General features: G+C 39.3%; 1 protein-coding gene across 12 annotated transcripts; it reads right to left on the reverse strand.

The window, feature by feature from the left end:
* Positions 1–540: 540 nt before the first annotated feature.
* ZNF207 (zinc finger protein 207) lies at positions 541–21,949 on the reverse strand. Of its 12 annotated transcripts, XR_004243812.1 has the most exons (15): positions 21,768–21,949; positions 20,218–20,344; positions 19,652–19,790; positions 18,911–19,078; positions 18,168–18,243; positions 17,625–17,672; positions 15,684–15,784; positions 14,466–14,626; positions 13,581–13,673; positions 12,214–12,456; positions 11,333–11,495; positions 10,996–11,179; positions 10,696–10,775; positions 6,520–6,574; positions 541–3,061 (listed from the first exon to the last, which is right to left on the reverse strand). XR_004243812.1 is itself a non-coding variant. In XM_032128896.1 (13 exons), the coding sequence occupies exons 1-12, from the start codon at positions 21,806–21,808 to the stop codon at positions 11,019–11,021; spliced, it is 1,521 nt and encodes a 506-aa protein (XP_031984787.1). In that variant the 5' UTR covers positions 21,809–21,949; the 3' UTR covers positions 541–6,574; positions 10,996–11,018. The 12 variants fall into 12 exon arrangements, 10 of the variants coding, with proteins under 10 accessions (XP_031984787.1, XP_031984785.1, XP_031984788.1 ...); XR_004243811.1 differs by having other exon boundaries at positions 541–6,574; XM_032128896.1 differs by lacking the exon at positions 10,696–10,775 and having other exon boundaries at positions 541–6,574.
* Between the last annotated feature and the right edge of the window lie 397 nt (positions 21,950–22,346).

The following is a 22,346-nucleotide window of genomic DNA, read 5'->3' on the forward strand; positions in this document are numbered from 1 at the left end:
ATACCCAATTCAAAATGCCTCCAACTGGTCCATGTCATAGCATTAAAATAGCCATTTATCTTCCCTTTACCACCTCTCAGAAATTAACCTACAAGTGAACAGTGGTAGCTAAGTAAGACCAACCAGCCTAGCACAGTAATCCATTCTCATCCCATACACAGGAGGTACAAGGATACCCATCTTCCAAGCTACCTCATCTCTCCAGCATTTTGCTCCAAAAGGGTTTAGAACAGAGTATCTCCCTGCATGCCTGTGCCACCAACTTTTATGAAAACACTGTTAGAAACTTCTCCTCCATATTCTGACTATTTCAATAACTTTGTATAGTCTGCTTAGCAGCAGAACAGTGGATCAACAGCAAAAGGAAGTACAGGTTAAGAAGTTAGGGTTCATTTGTTTGTCTCCATTTTAAGTTAGAGCTCACACAAATGAGTCTCTGCAGCTTACAATCAAAAAGCCAGTACCAAGTTATTCCCACCATAACATTTGTTGCAATAATAATTTAAATAGGTTTTCAAGAAGAGAAAAAAAATGCACAAACAGTGGTTCACTTCTGTTTAATCAGAGACTGTTACAAAATGATTACACATTACAAATGGCTATATGTGCAATGACCCATTCCTGAAGCACAGTTCATAGAAGGTTCCCAGTGGATGCAAATGATGTTAGCTCTGAATTTGCTTTCAATCTTCTTTGTAAACTGAATGCTATAAAATTAAGCTTGTTATTGTTACTATTTGCATGCATTAAAGTGATGCACATACTTACCAGTCTCTCACTTTCTCGAATTAAATTCAACATCAGTATTTTGCCATCACCTGTCTTTTGAAAAAGATCAGTAATCCCAGACCTTTCATACCACTTACACAAAAGTTACAGAAAAAAAAACCCTTCACAATGCACTAACTTCTGTGGCCATACTGCTACCAAGAGGGAACACTATTCACTCATGTGCTTTATGAAGGTACTAAAACCAGCTTGGAGTTTGCTCAGTTTGGGTTTGCTGCACAGTGACCAGAAACTCTAAAAGGGCAATTGGGAGTCAGCATGGAGTCCAAGGAAATACTGGGAAATGACAAACTGTTCCAAATATCCAGCACCAGAACTGGGAGGGAAGACTGCTGAACCGTGTTACACTGGACAGCTGCTCTAACGGTGTGTCAGAAGTTGAGCTACAATTTAACACTGCTCACCTGGTAATCAAAGTTCAGATTTCCAGTATTGTTTTGGTCCTATCTCAAAAGAAAATAAACTTTATTCTACCAAAAAGTACCATAATTAACTGCCATTCAAAGTTTCACAAAGAGATGATGTTCTACCAGAGTTCTACTATGATCTATCCTGGACAAACACACTTTTTTTTTGTTAAGACACTGTGGAACACACTCTGCCCTTTAGTTATCCCCACTAACTGCCAGGTCAGTGTACAAGTAGTCTGCATCCAACCCCTGTCAAAACCAGGACTTGATAAGGTAATTGAGCAGCCCAAAGTAATCAGTTACTCCCTCCAACTTAGTACTGAGCACTGCATTAAGTATTAGCTAGGGTCAACCACAGAAGGGTGTAAGAAATATGAATACATTCTGTGAACAGAGTAATGGCCTCACAACAAGGTATCCCTTTTATTCTTGCATACCTGCAATTAAGATTAAGCAGAGATAAAGCTAAATTATAAATATTACTGTATGACTTTTCTTCCCCTTCTAGGAAGAAAAACCTATGCAACGTTAGTCAGAAATTTGCCTGTAGCTCATTTTGCAGACAAAGCAATTTCGTGAGAATTACCAAGAACTGATGTAGAGAAGATGGCAGGCAATTGGCTGCAAGTGTAACTATTCTAAAACCTGGGAAGATACAATTGCCTTGAAACTGTGTATGTTTGTATGATGAATTCTGCAGCACTGTGTAAGACTTCAGAATCTTAAAATAAGCAATTCTGCTGGAAGTGGCAAGTCACTCACAAACCCACTCTAGACCCTTCAGATGAGCTGGTAAAACTGAAGTGTCTGTTCAGCTACCACATAACTATGACCTTTCCAGTACCCACTAAGTAATTATCCACCAATGATGTCAAAAGCCCCTCAAGTTCAGAGTGGGACAACATGGCCTTAAAAAGTAAATTAAAGCACATCCCATCCTTACAGCCTATCCAGCTGTGGATCTCTGCTTTGTGCTACAGCACAGAAGTTTTCCTCTCTTCTGCTGATATGTAGAGATGATAGACACTAAGTCTAAACAGAAGTAAGTATATGCAGCCATTCCAGAGAAAGCTGCATCTTTTATCCATTCACGAAGAATGTTTCCTATTTTAAGGTGTAAAATATTCTGTACAATAGAAATAAAATACCAAAATTTCTGAGAATATGGAATAGGGCAGAATTAAAATAGAGGCAGAGCAGTAACTCTGGAGTAAGATAAAACAGCTGGACAAAACCACATTTGTAAGTAGCCTCTGAAGTGCTGAAATGAACTAACAAAAGTAATAATTAAAAAAGCATAGAAGAACAAGCTCCTGGCTTACCACCCTAATAAAGTAAAAATCTGTTGGTAAGAAATGGTGATTAGCAATAGCTAAAGAAAATGGAAAGATTACAAACTGCTATGGATTCTTACAAACAGAAATGCGTAATCCCCAACACAACAAACACAGGATCCTGCTGGTTTGCTGATAAAAACCAGCCTCATTAGTAACTGGCATGTTACAGTGATTTTGACTTTAGATCTTCACACTTTTCAGTAACATCAAAGGCTGCTTGTCAAGATTCTGTACTAAATTTTCCTTAAAGGTGCTTGCAGATATTTATTACCTGTCCACAAGCATAGTTAAATCCATTACAGGTCTTCCAAGAAAGTCTAGTCTGTTCACTCACTACTGGAATCAGTAGTAGATAACAATCACATTTCAGAGACCAAAATTCCCCTCAGGTATTTAAGTGGTATCATTTGAACAAATTATTTCAAATAGGAACATCAGGTACTTACAGATTAAACTAACCTGTACTGGCAGTTCTGTGGAATTTTTCTTCTCTACCAGTAAGTAGCAAATGCTGAAATTCTGCTGCTAGTTAACAGAAACACAAATTGTATTAAACCAAGGTGTTTAACCCATAGTTAAAAAAAAAAGAAAACAACAAAAAAAAAAACCTGCCAAACTTCAATTACTGCAATTTGTTGCTTAAAAAAAGCATATGAAGTAAAGGCAACTATAAAACTACTTTTAATCTGCCCTTCTGATTTTTCATACATAACCCGTAAGTTTAACAAGGTCACCTGTTGCCTACTACAAACATAATGGAAATTACAATAGTTACATTGCCAGGTTCCTTCATTAAAGTCTTAGTGTGTTTTCTTATTCTGGACTTTACAAGTGAAAGAGCAAAATGTATTTTTTTTCACTTAAATTTATGAGAAAGAAGCTAAAGAATTCAATGCAAGTAACTCAAGGAAAAAAAAAAGAAAATAAAAAAGCTCTGCATTACATCTTTATCTCAAAGAATTACATAATTTCCTAAAGTTGGGAGATGGTGAAATAGCTTCCTTTGCTTATATTACATTCATTTCTGGTAATTAAAATCACTGTTAGCAAAAGCCAGTTACAGATACTGGCTACTAAGCACAGCAGAAGCTGAAATTCTACAACCCATGCCCCCCTTTCTAAATATTGTACCTGGGAATATGGTAAAGATTTAGACAGAATTTAAGGAAAAAAAACCTGAGATGTCAGAAGCTTGAACGTTGTCTAAGGCATTTAGCTATCAGAGAGATACGCTTTAACTGCTAATGAGAACTTATAAGGAAGCTTTCAAGCTCTCAATGTCGTGTGCTTCTTTGCTTTTAGTTAAGATGATATTGGCATAAAAATTCTACTATTTTCTCAAAACTTTTTCACTTCTTTATATCCACAAGAAAGAAAAATCTTAAGGTAAGTAAGTTCCAGACAGTATTTATGGAGAAGTTAAATTCACTGCCATTAAAACAGCAGTGTTGCCAACTGTCCCTACTGCAAGAAAGCCCATAAGAATTTAAGAGGTTATTGTAAACTTGTTCAGAAGGTACAAGGGCCTCACTACTTGCAACAGTGTCCAGGTATAAAAATACCAAGCCTCACAATTATTCATACCAGGGACAGTCAAAACTGACTCACCAGGATGCCCAGAACAAATAGCTTGAGGATAACACCCTGGATCCTGTGGTTCACGACAGGATATGGCTGGCCGCCAAAGCAGCAGGCTCCCGTGCTCAGCCCCCTCAGCCCCACCTTCACAGGGCTGCAGTAAAACCGCATTTCTTTTAACAGAGCCTTACTGGCAATCTGTGCTCTGACAATCAAGACTACACTAAGCTGCTGCTTACAATGTGCCAGAAATCTCTTACCAAGTGTTTTTCAGAACTTCAAAAAGAACCTTATATACGTTGCACTTCACAAACACTTTGATTCATCTTGATCCCTTAAATGGCTGTCCCAAAATTTATTTACTCTAAACTACTTCCAACCTAGCCCAGCCATTACAAACGAAACAGCACTCATTGGTAGCTGCATTCTTACAGAACCCACTCACTACCACTGTTTCCCTGGTCTGATTATTTTGATTGCAAACATACAGATTTTTAAGAAGTTCTTCATGTGTGGTATGTACTTTATTTACCACATCTCCACATTACTTTTCTTGTTTAACATAGCAGGTGCAAATTTACCCAATTTAGCAGAGTATCAGTAACTCCTGCTCCTTAAAAAAAAAAGTCATGTGCCTCTACTTAAGCTTAAAAAAACTGAACTGCAAAACCTAATTTTTTTAGGTATCTATGAAAGTCATGTCACTGAAATACTGTCATCTTTAGTAAAGAAACTTCACTAACAGCAAGACGTACAACTTTGTGATACACAAACTACTGCAATGAGAACTGCAATATTGGAATGTAACTAAGAACACGCTTTGTCCCTCAAAATAAAAAGGCATTTGAAATTTGCCTATTTTTTGAGTCTGTAAGAGATTCAGATACTTAAAGCAAGAAGTATAAGCCCCACCATGTATTTAGACACTCTAAGGAAACAGGAACTAAGCCAAATGCTCCTATACATTAAGCAAGTGAAAGAAATACTAGTTCCAGTGGTCTATCTTGAAGAGTTATTCTCATCTTCACTGTTATCAGGGGGAGCACCACAATGAGAATTAGCAAAGAAAGACCATGCTCAATAACCATTCTGAAACAGTTAACATGGACATGTCAATTTTCCAGTCAGACAGGGATTTTGGGGGGGGGGGCAGGGTGGGGGGGTCTTCTACAGGAAAAATGCAAAGGGCAGAGTACAAACAAAGGGTACAACAGGAATGTGCAATCCACTCTTCTAAGTTAATTACAACTCTATCCTCAAGTTAAAATTACTTTAAATCCCATTAAGGGTCATTATTTAGCAAAATCTTGAAGAAATGAAACAGAGTCTACGCTCATAAAAAAAGCCCACCACAAACTTTAAAATTACCTCAAAAATCTAAAAGGTCAAACCAGACTGCCACATGTGTTTATTTAGTATTTCACTGCTGATATGCTGCAAGACCTCCTTGGGCAAAACCTGCTGTTCTGAAGCTGAAGTTGTCTTTAAGCAACCTCAAGCATTCAAGACCAACGGATCTGCAACAGAGTGAGCAGCTTTTTCTTCACAAAGGGTAGAAATTTTTGCTAGTCACTGTGTGAAAGAGGGAACTTAAAATAAACAAGGCAAATTCTGAATATGCAACAGAATTTCAGAAGGTTTCAAAAAAAAGTTTTTCAACTTTTACTATTGTTGCAATAGTCAAAATATTCTCAAATTTGGAGCATTTGAGAGATTGAGGAAAAGGTTCTCCCTGAAACTGGCAAAGTGAAAAATCTGCAGTTTTGATTTCTCACACTTCTATTCTCTGTCACCAACTTGGATCTGATCTCTATTTCTTCCCAGGGCTCTACATTAATATTTGTTGAGTTGCAGCTCACAGACGCAGCAGTATTAACATCTCAACCTTCTTCAAAGAAACTGTATTCTGTAATTTGGGCTACACAATTTTGTAGCAATTAGCTTACTAGTTAAAACCTACTTTAAGCTCTTCAATAGATACATCTCCCCAGAAGAGAATACATTAATAATTGGTATTTACATGCCACTAATTCAGAGACTACACAAAGTCAACACTACCAAGCCCGAAAACAAATACAGCACAAATGCAATGCAGGGAAAGACGGGGAGGGGCAGTGTGGCTTAAGGACTACCTGAGCAGCCTCGAAGGAAAGGTGTTCTATTAAGAGAAAAGGTACCCACACATCTTAAAAACAGGTTCCCTCCCCTTAAGACTCTTAAAAATACAGTGATAATAAAAATATAAATATTAATATAGAGCCCATCTACCAAAAGAGAATAAAAAAACCTAAATTAAAATAAATTTAGGGGCCTTCACCAAACTTGCTGCAAGTTTGGGGACATAAATATCCAACAGCCATAAAGCTGTGAAAGCCCCCAGAATGAATAAAATAAATCCCACTTGCCTCAGACTGAACAGGGCAACACTGAGACTCTGCCTCAGCCTGTCCTATGGCAGGGCTATAGGAAGAAGAAAAATTTAAGTTTTAGAAAAAACATGACCCAATTAAGTGAAAGACATGCAATCAAAATTAACAAAATTCCAGTGATCAAGCAAACAAAAGAAAATGACTGCTATAGCACCTCTTTTGTTAGGCCCAAACAGTATTTTTTGTAGTTGGTAGCTATTTCTGAATTGGACAGTTTGTTTTGCTTTGTATCTTGATCAATGGAACGTCAGTCAGTTGTCTTGGGGCATTTTTCCCATAACTTGATAGTATTTGTTGTACTAGTTCACAAAAAGTTGAGTTAAAGATTCCATCAGCCACTGAAAATGTTCACCCTTGTCTTAGTGTTTATGTAGAAACTAGACCAGTACAATTATTAAGACATTTACTACGTGTCATCAGTTACCATTTTGAACTGTGGCCCCAGCTCATGGACTGGTATATCAGAGTCTTAATTTAACTGAAGATCATAATGCCCTTCTTGCTGTTCATAAAACTGAAGTAATCTTGGTATTTTATTTTTTTATCTTGTATGCAGAATTCTTTGGTTCCTATAAAATAACTGCAGGTTGTCTATCCCATTCAATTTTATCCATGTTTTAACAGAGTAAGTTATCCAGTTCTGTGTAAGGATTGCTCAGGCGCTCCACGGACTAAAATACTGGCAAGAAATCACAGAAGGCAGATGCAGCTGAAATGTGTTTCTAGAAGCTTGTTTATATTCTCCCATGCATGCACAGAGCGAGGAATTGTTATCCACGGTTATTAGATATACAGCCCAGCCTCAAATTTATTATCAGCACCTAAAATCTCATCTCTGGAAGAAAAAAAAAGTAATCCAAAAGTTTCAGAAGGAATTTTCAGTCCACATATGCCCGCTAAGTAGTATTTTATTTAAAGCAACTTTGCCAAAGGCAGAAAGCTCTAATGGCAGTATGAAAGAGTCATATAAAGACTTCTAAAAACTAACCCAGGATTTTTCAAGGTTCTTTCATGCCAGTCTCATCCATTTTGCCCTAAAAATCAGCCGCTTGTTATGACATTGTGAGACCATGCATAAAGTAATTCTGAACCTTCTACACAAGTCCTAGATGCTACAAATTCTGGCTTTTTTTTTTTTAAACATATTTTCCCACCTGAAATTGTCTGAAATTTTCTTGTAGCTTAATCTTTCATATTCAATATTTACATTGCAAATTTCAAGACTGGTCAAAATGCACTTGCAAGTGCTAGTTTTACTGCAAGATCTGCCATGTCAAATTTAGGCAACAACTGAAAAACAAAGCTTCTGCCTATGTAATCACATCACTAGAGTCCTGCAACAGCTATAATAGATATGCTTTTCTGTAATCATAAAGGTTTCTGCAATCTCTTTCAAGGGAGAGATTAACTAAAGCAAAACCCTGTTTTCATGGCTGCATTACATTGGGGATTTTGCTGGCACAGCTATGTTGATTACACTTGGTACTGTAAACCAAGTCTTTATACAAGCAACTACTGCATTCAAAGTAGTTTTACTGGTTTTGGGTAAATGCACCATAAATCCAACTCTCTGAACATTAAGAAGCAGTATCCAAAAGAAATGAAGGCAGGGACCAACAGACAACACAGGCACTGAAACACCTGCCTGTTTACAGAAGAATCACACAAGAGACAAGAGTAACTGAAGACTAAAGGCAGCCACATCACAGCTCTTACTGCACAGGAATGACAGGAGCAGGAAATAAGTATCCACATGAAAATCACAGAAAAATTTTTCACCTGCTTGTATGCAAGTATCAATGAAATATATGTGGCAGTATTTACTCGAGGGATTTTCACAACATTACTACTAAGGAAAGACCAATCTCAAAATGCATTCAGGCTTGAAGTCTATGCAGTGTTAGCTACAAAATAGTACCATTATCAGAACAAGACGTTCACTGTTTAAAAAAGTGAAACTTAATTAATACAACTTGCAGAATAGGCTGAGTTAACAGTACATGCAATACGGTTTTATCCCAGGAGAAGTAGGGGTATGAAAACAACATATGGAAAGTTACAGAAAGACACCAAAAGGAGAAGGAATTCACTTGACTGGGGCAGGAGGGCAAAGCATCCTTTGAGCAGCAATATGATCTTCAGAAAAAGCAAGAAGTTCTGTAGTTTTACAAGCGGTACTTAAGATCACTTTATAATGTATGAATTTTATGTGTAATATTACAGAAAGGACAAAGATAAGACATTGTAAAAATCTCTCCAGTATTTTGTAATTATCCTTATTAGGTAAACAGAAGAAAACCAGAGTATAAAAGCATTGCCTCAGCAAAACAAGTTTTATCTGTTAGACTTACGTCTAAAGCAAGATGAAGAGCTAACAAAACAATTGACATCAAGGCCCACTCAGCACATTTGCAAGCCAAATACTGCACATCTGACAGGCGATCAGTAGATTTCAGTGATCAGGGAGAACTGCTTCTCAACAGAGGCTTGGAGTTATGGTCTTAAAACTGCTAAACACTTCAGAAAAAAGTGCCTGGCAATTCTTAATGGTTAAACTAAGGCCATTCAGCTGTAACTAGATGTAAACTGGATGCTCTAGTGATTTTGAAACATTCCATGACCCCAGGTCAGAAGCTGAGACAATGTAGTATTTTAGCTGTACTGCGCTTTTGCACTTTTAAGAGACAGCACAGAATAAAGCCTCATGAACTACTTTAGTGCAGCTAAAAAACCCCAAGACTTCTGAGAAACAGAGCCATAATGCTCAGTATTATAATTAAGTGAAAAACTTCCACCATCTACAAAAACATTTATGAACATAATGACACAAAAATGCTGATGATCTTTCTACTCTACCCTAAAGAAGAGATATCCCCATTAATTAAATTGCCGATAAGGCTTGAGGCTGGAACATGTATTTAAAGTTGACCTGCAAATGAAAAAATTCACCACTTTTTTTTTTCCCCTTAAGAAGAGGCCAGAGAAGCTCTCACTTCCCTCCCCTCCAAAAAGTCTCCCTCTACATTCTCATCAGAGGTATAACACAGGAACACACGGTGTCAGACATTAAGAGAATTACAACCTTAACAGCAATTTATCACTCTACTCTTACAAACAGAGAAAGGACTAATTCATAGAGGGAAGACCTCTCTTTGATAAAACAGTCTCCAGAAACTTTCATTGAATGGCTCAAGAAATCTCAGACAACATCTAATCATAGCACACAACAGATGGTTACAAATGGTTCACCTTTTAGAGACTGTCAAAACATGAAATTCTGAACATTTAAAGTAAAAACACAGCATATAACATATTACTCTTGCTGGCTTTGCCTCTTCTGTGCATTAAGAGAGTTAGGCTACTATTTCTCTTTTGCAGGTCAACTTCAATACATCAACTGGAAGTCACTCACCCATGTGCTATGCACCTAAGCTTCTAGAAATCTTCACCTAAAAAGCTCCTAAAATTAATCTCCATTTGCACAATAAAAAGGGTCAGTTGCAGAGTAAACTAATGGGACACACCTGGCACTAGGCTGTATCTTAGAGCACTTTCACATCCTACAAGCAAGTGCCAGGACTAGAAATCATTTAAAATTTATTGAGGACAAGAAAGCACAAATAAAGAAACATATGCATTAAGAGAAGTTACAACCAGGAGTCAGGATGTGCCTCCTGCAGCCTCAGTTTTGAGGAGTCAGTTAATAAGTGTACAGGTCTTTGTCTACTCAGATGTACAGCTAAGGAGTGACTTTTTAGAACAAGGAATTCAGACTTTATCAAAACAGCACCAATAATTGTGTTCATTACATCAATGGCTACCATGGCATGCATCTGTACAAACCTTTCAGGCAGTTGTCCACAGCTGGTCACGAATAAAAAGGCATATAAATTTTTCTCCTCTTTTATTACAATGAAGTTTATAACAGTACAGAAAAGTCACATGACCTTAGTGGGTCAGTTTACTTAAACCCTGGAACAGGAGGAACTCTGAATACATTAAATATTGTTACAAGTTCAGACTTTAATGTACAAGTAGTTGGGAACAGTTACAGCCCTCACCAAACTATGTTGGGGACATGAAGTCCAACAGCACTTGAAGTGCTGTGAAGGCATCATTTCACAAATAGCAACATAACATTACAGAACTTGCCTTTAAGGTGGTATGTTCATGTAATTCCAGCGCCTTCACAATTTAACGAACCATATTTACTATACTTCACTTCTAAAAACCTAGATGAAACATGAAAAAGAAGCCATACAGTATAAATTGCAACATCAGGAAAAGTTCCTGTTATTATTCCAAATAATTTTTCCCATGTAAAATAAGAATGTCCAATAGCTCCTTGCATGTGGGAAGATACTTATTTTTTTAAAGTCACAATGAAGCCTTAACTGATGGAAGCTCAGCTATATTAACAGCACAAGATGAGAAAAGGTTTAATCTCCAAACCTATTAGAGCGTGAGTAGGAGCATCAGTAGCGGCCACCTTGCGACATTACAGGCGGTCTCATTCCCATCGGAGGACGAGGAGGTCCACTCTGGTACGGGGGCACCATCGGAGGTCCCTGACCATATGGAGGCATTGCTCCAGGAAGATACCCTGGCATGCCTTGGTGATGAGCACCATACTGACCTATAAACAGAACAGTTAAGATGCAAAGAATAATTTATTTCTTTTTTTTTAAATAGTGAAAGTGCATTTTGTGAAAAGCTTCACCCCTCCCTGCCAGCATAGGCAACTTCACAAATCTTTTCAAAAACAGAATGCTGGGAAACTTATGATTACCATGAGGTGGCATGGGAGGTCTCATTCCTTGTTGTTGTGGAGGAATTCCTGGCTGTGGTGGCAGCATACCTCCAATTGGTCCAACTGGTGGATTACCCAGGGAAGCCTGTCCTGGTCGAGGAAGATTGCGCTGGTATTTAGGCAACTGTGCCCTTCTCTCTTCCTAAAATCAGAAGAGACAACCACAATGCATTGTGTTAAAACCCACAAAAAGCAAAGTAAATAAGGTGCAACAAAGTAGATTTGAGGTACTATTTGAGTAACTATTTTAACTACCTTACTAATTCAAAGGCTACTAGTAACATTACACAGTAGCACTTGGATTTTCCCCCCTTTCTGCAGACTTTCTGCCTTAATACAGGCCCATCAAGCATTCCGCATGGAACTCAAATTCTCCCCTCCTCCCAGCTGAATAAAGCCCTTTTCTCTTAAAAAGCTGTGACAAAATTGAACACAAATCTAAATATCTCTGAACTGTAATTAAGGTTCATTTTGTTTTATCCATAAACTTCATATTTCTAACTGCTGTAAGAACATCAAAACGACTTCAAACTCTTCAGTCTTTTGTTCTACACTCATTACCCAGACCTAGTTAACTTCAAGTTTAAGTCACATGAAGTAAAAATCCAAATTGTATTTCGGGTTGAGAGATTTCCCACCACCACCAAAACTAAGGCTTAGACTGGAGCAAGATAACTGCAATATGCTAGTCATCACTTCACAATCAAAGAAGTTCTCTCAGTTATGTTAGTTCTGCACAGTTTGCACTCACACCATTATTAAAATATACACAATGTAGAGCACAGATGAAATTCCATCTAATCTGCCATATCAGCACAAATCACATTTTTCAGTAAGACAATGAAAACGTTTTAACTTACCAGTGATATATCCTCATCTGGATGGATCAACTTACTGGTTGCACTGGTTGTTGTGAGGGTAGCAGGCTTACTTGTGATAGATGTAGCTGGTTTAGCTGCAGTACTGTTTGTCGTGCTAGTGGTTGAGGCTGTAGACTGTGTATAAGCAGGGAATGTTGGTTTGGGGGGTTCCGTTGTTGTTGCAGGTGTAGAACTCAAAGGTTTGAAATCAGTACCAACCGGCCCTGGCACAGCTGCTGCAGCCTGTGAAACACAGAGGCAGGTCAATATTTCTCAAAGCATCAGAAAGCTTAAATGATGTCTGTTAGACCTCTGAAACCTTCCAGTGAGATACATAACTATAACAAGCTTGACAAAAGTAAAGTTCAGCCTTATTGCATACTAGAGCAACTGAAAACAAGGCAAAATAAACCCCAGTATGTACACATACACACACACACAGAGGAAAATCTAAAATTTGCAGGTCAAAAGCCACCACAACAAAGGGACAGCAAAGAAAAAACCACCCCACTATTTTATCTCAAATACTGAATTTGGCAAATGTGTAAATCTTTCCTGAACCACTGTTTTTTAGGAGCCTCTAAGTACAAATTTATTATTCTTTCACTAGATTAACATACTTTAGCAGCCCTTAGATTAGAGTAGAGCTCAAAGTGCTAGTACACATTAAAACTAGGTATTTAAGAAATATTTAAATCAAATATTTAAGAAAGCTCTATTGGGTCAGGGCTTTAAGCGTTCTCTCTATAAACATATTGCAGTATTTTCACAAAGTACTATGTCTATCCACTATGTCTAATCTTATTTGTGAATGAAGAATCAATGGAACTACAGATTCCAACATTTCATCTCTCCTATTCTACAAAGCTGTCTCTAAAGACACAGCAATCTCCAAAGCAAACCTTAGTTATGAGAGAATGCTTTTGTTTCTAGTCACTGCATATTTACAGTTATCTGAACTTCCCCATCAAAACAAAAAATGTTAACATTTTGCACATAATGCAAATTAAAAATTCCCTACATTATGATGTGCCATATTAAACAACAGAAACTAGAAAGCCTTCACCATGCATCAAGCTAGCCACTGCCCACTAAAATGCATTTAACTGCTTTCATGCTCTTTTAACCCTTTAGAACCATGATATAACATTTCATTCTTTCACACTAAGAAAAATTGGGCACTTCGACATGCTTGTTTCTGGTAAGATGCAACTCATAATCAAGGACTCTGCAGTTTTACCAGCTAAACATAATCAGGAATATAACAGAAATTATCTGAAGATGTTTAGTCAATTTTAGATTTTACAGAACGGTCCAAAGGGTTAAGTTGAAAAGCAATTTGTTTTAAACTGTGACCTCCTGCGTACTTGTGCTGTGCTAGGAAACAGAGCGTTAGAAGATGCTGACAGACTTTCTGAATTGGAGGAAGCTGCACTTGAGCTTGTGACAGGTGTCCCCATCTGTAGCATAAAAGAAAGGAAACAGTGAAAAGTCTCCAAACAAATGGGTGGAAAGTATCCAGATGAAAGGATTTCTTATACTAAGCCCTTTCTTATGAAAGGACTGTATTTTTGTAAACATGTATCTTCCCAGCAGAAGCGCAAAACACAAATAGTACACTACAAAGGCTTCTGCAACATACTTGAAAGCAAGTAAAAACTCCAGGACCTACACACAAGTGCATTCAAAGGGAAGAGGTCACAAGCCACTATCAATTCCCCACTCCCCTCCCATTGAAAAGAACTTTTCACTACACTGACTTACTCCTAAACTTTTTGAAGTAAAAAACCCTAGCTCAGGCAATGTTCAACCAGTTTAACAAGACTACAGAGCAAATTCATCCATTTACCAGTAGAGAGCCCATTATGAGAACAGCTGAGAACAAGTCACATCAAGATTTTTAATTTGGAAATTTTAGATAGAGTTCTATGGAATCAGATTCCTGTAGCTAACACATCTCTTTACCCACCCAAAGTTCCCTTATAAACAACAAACTAAAGGCATTAAAGAGTGTTTTGCCTACTCCTTTCTTCCCCAGTCCTTACAGAACTTCTGTCTGGTTCCACAGCTGTTTTAATACAAACAAAAGAATCTTTTAAAATTCATTAGAGCACTACACTGAATTAAACATCAACCCAAGCAAAAATCTTAACTGGTCATTTCTTGGGCCTCCTCAATAATAAATAGGCACTATTGACAAAGTGACAATTTGAAGAATATAATGAGAGATTCCAGGCTCTGGGATGCCTTACCTGCCCCGCGCTTGGGAAGAGTGGTTTAGTAACTGGAGGTTGTGGGGTCGGTGCTGTTGCAGCAGGAGCTGGAGGCCGGTTCAGAATGCCCGGAGCTGTAACAGGCTGTGCTTGTGTCATTGGAGGCATGCCAGGCCGAGGCCCAACAGGTGGGGGCATCCCTACAAACCACAAACAATGGGCAACGGATCAGGCTCCAGGAAGCACAAATACTCCTTACAACAATCCTGTTCCCAGTGTTCCTTAGAAAAAAGTTTCCCACCAGGAAGATGCATTTTTAAGGCAACAGTAAAATAAAACATGACAAAGGGTAATACCAGCAGTCACCAGTCAATGTCCATGCACAGGCAGTAACCTCAAACACTTCAGAGCAATGCTGGATTGTTTTCTACTAAATCTTCAATAATGAAGTTTATGCTTTCAATAAACCACTACAATTAATGTAGTAACTGTTACTGACACACTGCGGTAACTGTTTCTGACACACCACAACTACACTGCCAAGAGCATGGATGACACAGTTACAAAATCAAAGAGACTCTGAACCATTTCTGAACAGTACCAGAACTGCGACCAAAACACTGCCAGCTTTGCTGGGGTCACCAGTGAAGTGGATTGGGACATTGTGTATTGTCACCACAACACCTGCACTTTATGTGCATGGAGCTCTAGGAGAGGGTCAGGTGGGAAGTTAACAGCTCCCATGGGTTCCATCAAGCAAACCAGCAAATCTCAGTTCATTACCACACAGCTGCTCGTCAGGTGGAACACCCAGGGAACTTAGGGCTGCTTAAGAGCTGCACAAGCTCAAGAAACACCTCCTCGAGCTATGGTAAGAGACCAAAATTTCAGTTAAGTTTATTCACACTGCAGGCTCATTAGTTGGGTAAATGACCAACATTACTGCCCACTTTCCACATTTTCAATCATTACTATTTTCCAGCTGCAGCCACAGACATTAAAAAAAGGGATGAAGAGAGACTAAGCAACACAACAATGTGAGAAAGTGCAATAAAACCAAAAAACTATATTCTATTTTTTTTTAACAATGGTATAAATTATTTATAATCAGAAGCCCCAAATCAACCAATCTGCACAAGAGTGGCTTCTGTGGCAATCCAACCACGTCAAGGTGGCAGGTGGTGGCATAAGTCTCTATGTTCTTTACATAAAGCCTAAATCTTAAGTGGAAATAAATAAATATAATTTAACTCTCACCATAGTATGAGTTCGACAACCCTGACCTACCTGGTGGCATACCAGGCATAAGAGGTGGGATTCCTGGCCCAGGAGGCATCATTCCACCCATCGGCATCATCCTATTAAACAGAAAATGAGCACTGGTATGAGCACTCAAGATAAACTGTTAAGACAACTGGCACATGCCTGTATTAGATAAAAAATAGTGGTAAATAATTTCAAGAAGCTCTCAACAGAGGCAATTCCAAACCAATTGACTCCACAAGAATAAAACCAAAACATAACCCAACACCCAAAACCCCAAACACTTTTTATTTGAACTTTAATTTCTCAAGATCTCACTTCCTCTATGATGAGATTTCCAGAACTGGTGTCTCTCGAAATCTCTCTCAAGACTACTAGCTGCAACAGTGTGTTCCAAGAATCTGATCTCAGTACACTCATGACATCTGAACATAGGAAAACCAGCTAGATCCAGTCACACTACAATTGCTGCTCATCTGTTATTACTCCTTTCTGACAGTAAGACTGACTGGCAGAAAACCCAAAGCTGTAGAACTATCCAAAAAATATTGACAAAAGCAGAGATCATAGGGCAAGAGCGCTTCTGGAGTTTCAATTACAGTAAACACTCCATATACTAATGATAAAGTGGGATTTTGATTTTTTAATATGAGAAGTCCACATTGCAACATACTTTTTCTCCATACTAAGAACAGGTTTGGTTTCTCTTCCTAGATGAATATGTATGAGCCCTTTACAGGGAACAAACAAGTGTAGCTTAAGTTTGCTTAATTTTTTGCAACCATTCAAAAACTGATTAGGGAAACAAAATACAGGAACGCTTACTACTTTAGTGAGCAAAGTAAGCTGATCTGCAGCACTCACATACAAACCAAAACCCCACTAAGAAGCAGTTTCTGTTTGTATGACGGAATCAAGACACCTTCACTACTGCTGTTTTCAGATCAAATCACATGAAAAGGTGAGCACTCACTCTGGAAAGTCTGATTTCTGCTCTCACCTCATCTATCACTGCTACACAGGGAACAACCACTGCAGAAGCAGCAATGACTGGGAACACAGACCCATCACCCCTTTTTTGATTGGAAAAGACAAAGTCAGTCTTGCCACCCAGCAGACATCAAAACAAGTGCTGGATGCTCACTGCTTGCTGCCCCAGAAGAATGACTGCCTGAGAAACTGCAGACAGTGCTAGAACTAGTGTCACACTAAAACCAAAGTTGCTTCCTGTCTCCTACTTCTTTGGCAATTTTTAAACAAAAGTTAATCAGGTTAAGTAAGCAAAATTTTAGATTAAAATAGACAAAAAGCATAATGCAACACCACCCTCTCCTCCTAAGTGGAATTGCAGTGAAGTTTTGGCAAATTCATCTGTGTTTTTACAGGTGACATAACATTCACCTGAAGTTAACAAGGAATTTAATGAGGACTAAGTGCCAGACAACCTGATTAAATTCTGTTGAGTTTCCACCCAGAAAAGCTAAAGTCCTGATGAGCATCCACACCATGTTCAGCTACAATATAATTTTTAAATTCAAGGATTGTTAACTCAATATTTATGTCTCAGAAAAGAACTTTTCACCCCAGTGAACTCTAAAGTTTAGACTAAACTGAGTTCCTGCAGTATGTCCTGCACTGTAAAGGATGATGTATATGGAGCTGTTCAAGCTCTGGTTCAAGAGAGGCTTTAAGTCTCTAAGGGCCTATTCGGTTAATATTTTGTAAAATGCATTTCACATACAGTTTTGTAATATTCATTTAGATAAAAGCATAAAAACTTCACATATAATACAGTATCAAAACCTTGCTAGACACCTTCCCCAAATTCTTAGGCAATATTCAAAGGTTTTCAGTAAAACAATTTCCAGCTTATCAAAAACATGACATAAAATGGCATAATGAATGTACCTAGAATTACATTAATGAGATGCTTACATGTTTCCACCACAAAATGACTGCATGTATTTTCTCTGCTGATGTAATCTGTGAAAATTTATGACAAAATCAAAAATCTAACTGTGAATTTCCAAATACATTGTGATAGGGTATGGTGTCAACCCCAAACAAGAACAAAAACCAATATCTCTTGCCCAAAATACAAGAAAAATAGAAACTATTCAGTACTTTTTTTCCTGTTAGGTTGATGACTGACAATCAGATGCACAACATATGTGCGCTATACAAGGGAACAGTGGCTCACAGAAGGCTCTAAACCAACACAACAAAATTTTATATTAATGTACTACTACTTAATAATTATTAAGTCAGGGGAAAGGCAACATACTTTATACATAAACTCAGTTTGGCCATATTTTACATGTTGGTTTACAGCCATCCAGTTCTTTGGTTAGTCTTAACATTTAGGTTACAGAGTTCACCATTCCCTATGTACATTTTTTTAATTAGCTTTACTTTTTTTTGTGACAGTTTAAAATGCACAGTATGAACACATAATATTAAATCTTTTTTGCTACTCACCCAGGTGGCATTCCAGGCATAACTGGAGGCATTCCAGGCATCATAGGTGGAACACCTGCCATTAATGGTGGTATACCTTAAAAGAAAAATATATTTTCAACAACTCTGATAACATACAGTTGCTACCAATTGTCATCTAATAAGTTTACACAGGATAAATGCTTTACAGGAAGATCTGAAAGATTGGGTTTTGAAACAAAATTGCTTACAAACAATGCAATATAAATACTATCTGCAAATCTGACTTTGATTGATTGTTCTCAGCCCTGCAAGATCGTGAATCTTCTTAGTGGTCTCCAAAGAAGACATCTTATTACAAGAAGAGATCATTTTTCACTCACTGATCAAAATTCTTTCCTCACTGTATCTATGGCCTGTGTATGAATGGCCTGTTCTGTGTTAGCAATCTCTAGATACACAGCAGCCTTTCTGCCCTGTTTCCAAAATCCTGTTATAAATACCACAAACACACACCACTGGTAGCCTTCTGTTTGAACCACTTATTTGTCTTAACTACCACATGTCTTCAATCTACATGCCAGCATTAGGTATCTAAATCTAGTCCACGAAGGAAGATGTGCTCATGCACAGAACAGGGGGAGGAAAATGAAGAAACTGCTTATCTGCACCTCCCAAAACTATTCTGTGACCCCAATGTTAAAAAGGCAGATTATTACTCAGTATACAGCAGCATTTCATGTTTCTACTGAGGTTTTCAGTAACTACCTAACACACCCTCTCACCTGGAGGCATTCCTGGTGCACCTGGCACAGGAGGCAAACCTGGCTGTGCCATTGGGGGAATGTACCCCTGCTGTGGCTGAACTTGCTGGGGTTGAAATGAAGTTGAAGCTGCAGATTCATCATCTTCATACTCATCAGAATCATCCTGTTGTTTCTTTTTCTGGCTCTCTGCAGACAGTACAACGCATATAAACACAAATTATATTCTGTGAAATTAACTTTACCTGGCATATTCTAGGTGGAACAGCAATAGCAAAATTCAAACCTTATCAGTGCTCACAAAGTCACAGAAATACAAAGAAAGAATGCTGTGTGAGGCTACCTATAGCCACAAATAAAGGGACAGAACATGACTCACACTGCCATGACCCTGAACACACAGGGGGATCTGCCCTCATGTCAATGTCATGCTGTCCAGCATAAACCAAAGCAGTTCAACCAAAGGTATACTTAAACAGCAACAAAACCGAAGCATTTGGGAATCATCAGTATAGTTTTACCTCTGGCCTTTCCTCCTCTTACCCTCACAAATAAATCACCATGCCCATATTCATTAGGTAATTGTTATAGCTGCTCTGGCCCACAGCTACTTCTGCATAGAAAAGGAAAAATCCCTCCCAGCCTCCCACGTACCTGGAGCTGCCATCAGAGAATGCATTAAATCCCACCCTCACTGAATGCCACAGCTGAGTAAGGAGCTGACGAGGGAAATAAAAAACAACCAGCCACATTACACCTTACCCTGAGTTTTTTGTTCAAGTAACCTCCTCCGTTCCTCCATATCTTTTTCTGGAATGCCTTCCATCCCATAAATTTCCAGTTCAATGTCTGTTCTTCCAGGAATAGCATTTGGAACAGCATCTATTGTCTCTTTATGTACCTAAAGAAAAAAAAAAACCAAATAAATCCTGCTGACCACAATTCAGGGCAAATTCTCAGTGTTCTTCAGGAAGTTTCAAAACAGAAAAGGAACATCCTTCATAGGAATAATCTCTCTGGCCAAGCATTTTCTTGATCTGTGCTTCCTAATCTCTGGTAGCTACTATTACCCCTAAAACCAGCTTCCATAAACCAAGACAGCACAATTCCTTCGCTCCTATAAAACTCCCGGCAAAGATCTCTGCTGCACAGTGGCCATCTGACTGCTGACACAGCAGGACTCCTGTGCTGCGAACAGGCCATCGCTGTCTTTTTCTCACCAGTTTTAAAGACTCTGGAAGCTCCCAGCCCCCACCTTCACAAGGTCCCTATTCATTTAAATTTTACATACTGTAAAGAAAAGTTCATGTAAATCTAAAACTCCTTACCTGCATGCAGTGTATAGCTAAACCAGGTCCTGTATACAGTTTCTTATGACATATATGGCATTTAAAGTGCTTTGCTTTTTGATGCTGTATAAGGATCTTTTCATCATCGAAATCCCTATTACAATACCTATTGAAGACTGTTAAGGAAACATTTAATCCTAGAAGTGACTTTCTAGATAGAACTAAGGTAATTAGCACCAGTGTGATTTTTCCTGAAGCAAAAGAAAGGCACATGAAGCATCTCTGAGCATTCAAAGTGTGATAAAATATTTCATGCATGTCTGAAACCAAACACCCTCCCACAGTCCAGCACATCCCTCTTTACACAGGTACAAAACTGGGAAGGTGTCTGCATGCAATCAGAATCATCATTTGATTCCATATTGTTTGACTTTGGTTTTCAAGTCCTACCTATTTTTCTCTTCAAGGGTGTGAACGCTCCTAAAGCATTAGAGGAGAAACAGACTTCAAATCAGCAAAAGGGAAATTACGCAAATTACTCAGAAGTGCCTCTTTAATCAATTACCAGAAGCTACCAATCATAAAAGAGAACAAAGGTTTTAGTTTAAAATTCCCTTCCTCTTTCAGTTATCCAGCTATCAATTTTTCTGACATGGCATAATTTGCTGCAGTCAATGAAGAATTCTCTGCTTTTAAAAAGATATATTTTAAGCGAAGAACTGTTTGGCCATCTAGACAACAGAAAAGGCAAACTGCATTTCCTTTCTGTAGTTCACACATTTTCCTAGGTGAGACAAATACATATTTGCCTTTTATTACTGACACAATGTTAACAGTGCTAGCACAATGTATCCCTTGCTTTCACCGAAACGTGAACTATTAACATCTAAAACAAGCACAGATGCCTTTCAAGACAAAATGCTAAAATACCTCGGAGCGCCTTCTAAATTTCTTTCTTAAACAATTCTAGAGGACAGAAACATTAGAGAGAGATAAAAGGTAAATTTGTAATCACTCCACAATAGTGAGCACCTTCTGAAGGAGCGATCAAATGAAAATCCATCAGTATTTCTGGATCCTGAAAAATTAAACCGGATTATGATGCAGCAATTACAAACTGAAAGCTTCCCCCGTCACAAAGAAAAAAAAAAAATTTCAAATTCTATTTTAACCACATCCATCCCCCCTCCGTGAATAAATGTATTTATTAGTAGCAGGATTTTCTCCCTTTAACATCCTCCCTCACCGGGGATAAAGATCATTCTCCATTTCCCACTGTCCCAGCTTTAGGAATCGGGCGGGAGGCCGCGGCCCCGGCGAGGAAGACGGGAGCGGGCCTGAGGCCGCGCGGGGGGTGGGGAGCATAGGAAGGGCACGGACCGGGCCCCATCCCGAGGAGTACAGGGACGGAACAGGGCCAAGCACCGAGACAAACCGTAACGGGCGGGGGAAGAACGGTTGAGCCCCATCTCAGGACGAGACGGAACGGGACCACGCAGGGACCGAGCCCCAATCGCGCCAGGCCGCTGCCCTTTCCCCCCCCCCCCCCCCAGCTCTCCGCACCCGCCGCGTCCAACACAGAAGGATACCAGCACCAAGGCTTCAGCTGCTTCTTCTTCTTACGGCCCATAGCAGCGTCGCCCCGACCTACAAAGCAGGAGAACCGAGCACTCCCTCAGAGCTGGAGAGCCCACGCGGCCACCCAGCGCCGAGTGAGAGGCACAAAATGGCGGCTGCGCTCCCTCAGGCGCCGCTGCCGCCTCCGAACTCCCAGAGTACACCGCGCCAGCAGGGTTGGGGGCGCTCACGTGACGCGCTCCCGGTCGTCTCCACCGGGCTGCGCCGTGGCGCCTCAGGGTGTCGCCGCCATTTTGTCTAGTCGGGGATGGCGGTACTTCGCCTGAAGGACCTGTGTGTGTGTCACAGAGTAAGAGAGTCACGGAGTGATTTGGGTTGGGAGGTACCTTAAAGCTCATCTCGTTTCACCCCTCTGCCATGGGCAGGGACACCGTCCTCTAGACTAGGTTGCTCCAAGTGCGGTCCAACCTGATCGTGAACACTCAAGGGAGGGGGCAGCCACAGCTTCTCTGGACCACCTGTGCCAGGGCCTCAGCACTCTCAGAGCAAAGAGCTTCCTCCTAATCTAAACTGTTGCTCGTCTTCGTGTT

This window comes from Corvus moneduloides, chromosome 19 (assembly GCF_009650955.1).
Source record: "Corvus moneduloides isolate bCorMon1 chromosome 19, bCorMon1.pri, whole genome shotgun sequence".
Classification (NCBI taxonomy): domain Eukaryota; kingdom Metazoa; phylum Chordata; class Aves; order Passeriformes; family Corvidae; genus Corvus; species Corvus moneduloides.

Excerpts from the sequence above, each read along its gene's own strand:
- ZNF207 (XM_032128896.1), bottom strand. The coding sequence starts at position 21,808 with ATGGGCCGTAAGAAGAAGAAGCAGCTGAAGCCTTGGTGCTG. Across the intron at positions 20,345-21,767 it reads CAGCTGAAGCCTTGGTGCTG|GTATTGTAATAGGGATTTCG; the intron begins GTATCCTTCTGT and ends AGTCTTCAATAG. Across the intron at positions 11,496-12,213 it reads CAGATGAGGATATATCACTG|GAAGAGAGAAGGGCACAGTT; the intron begins GTAAGTTAAAAC and ends TTCTGATTTTAG.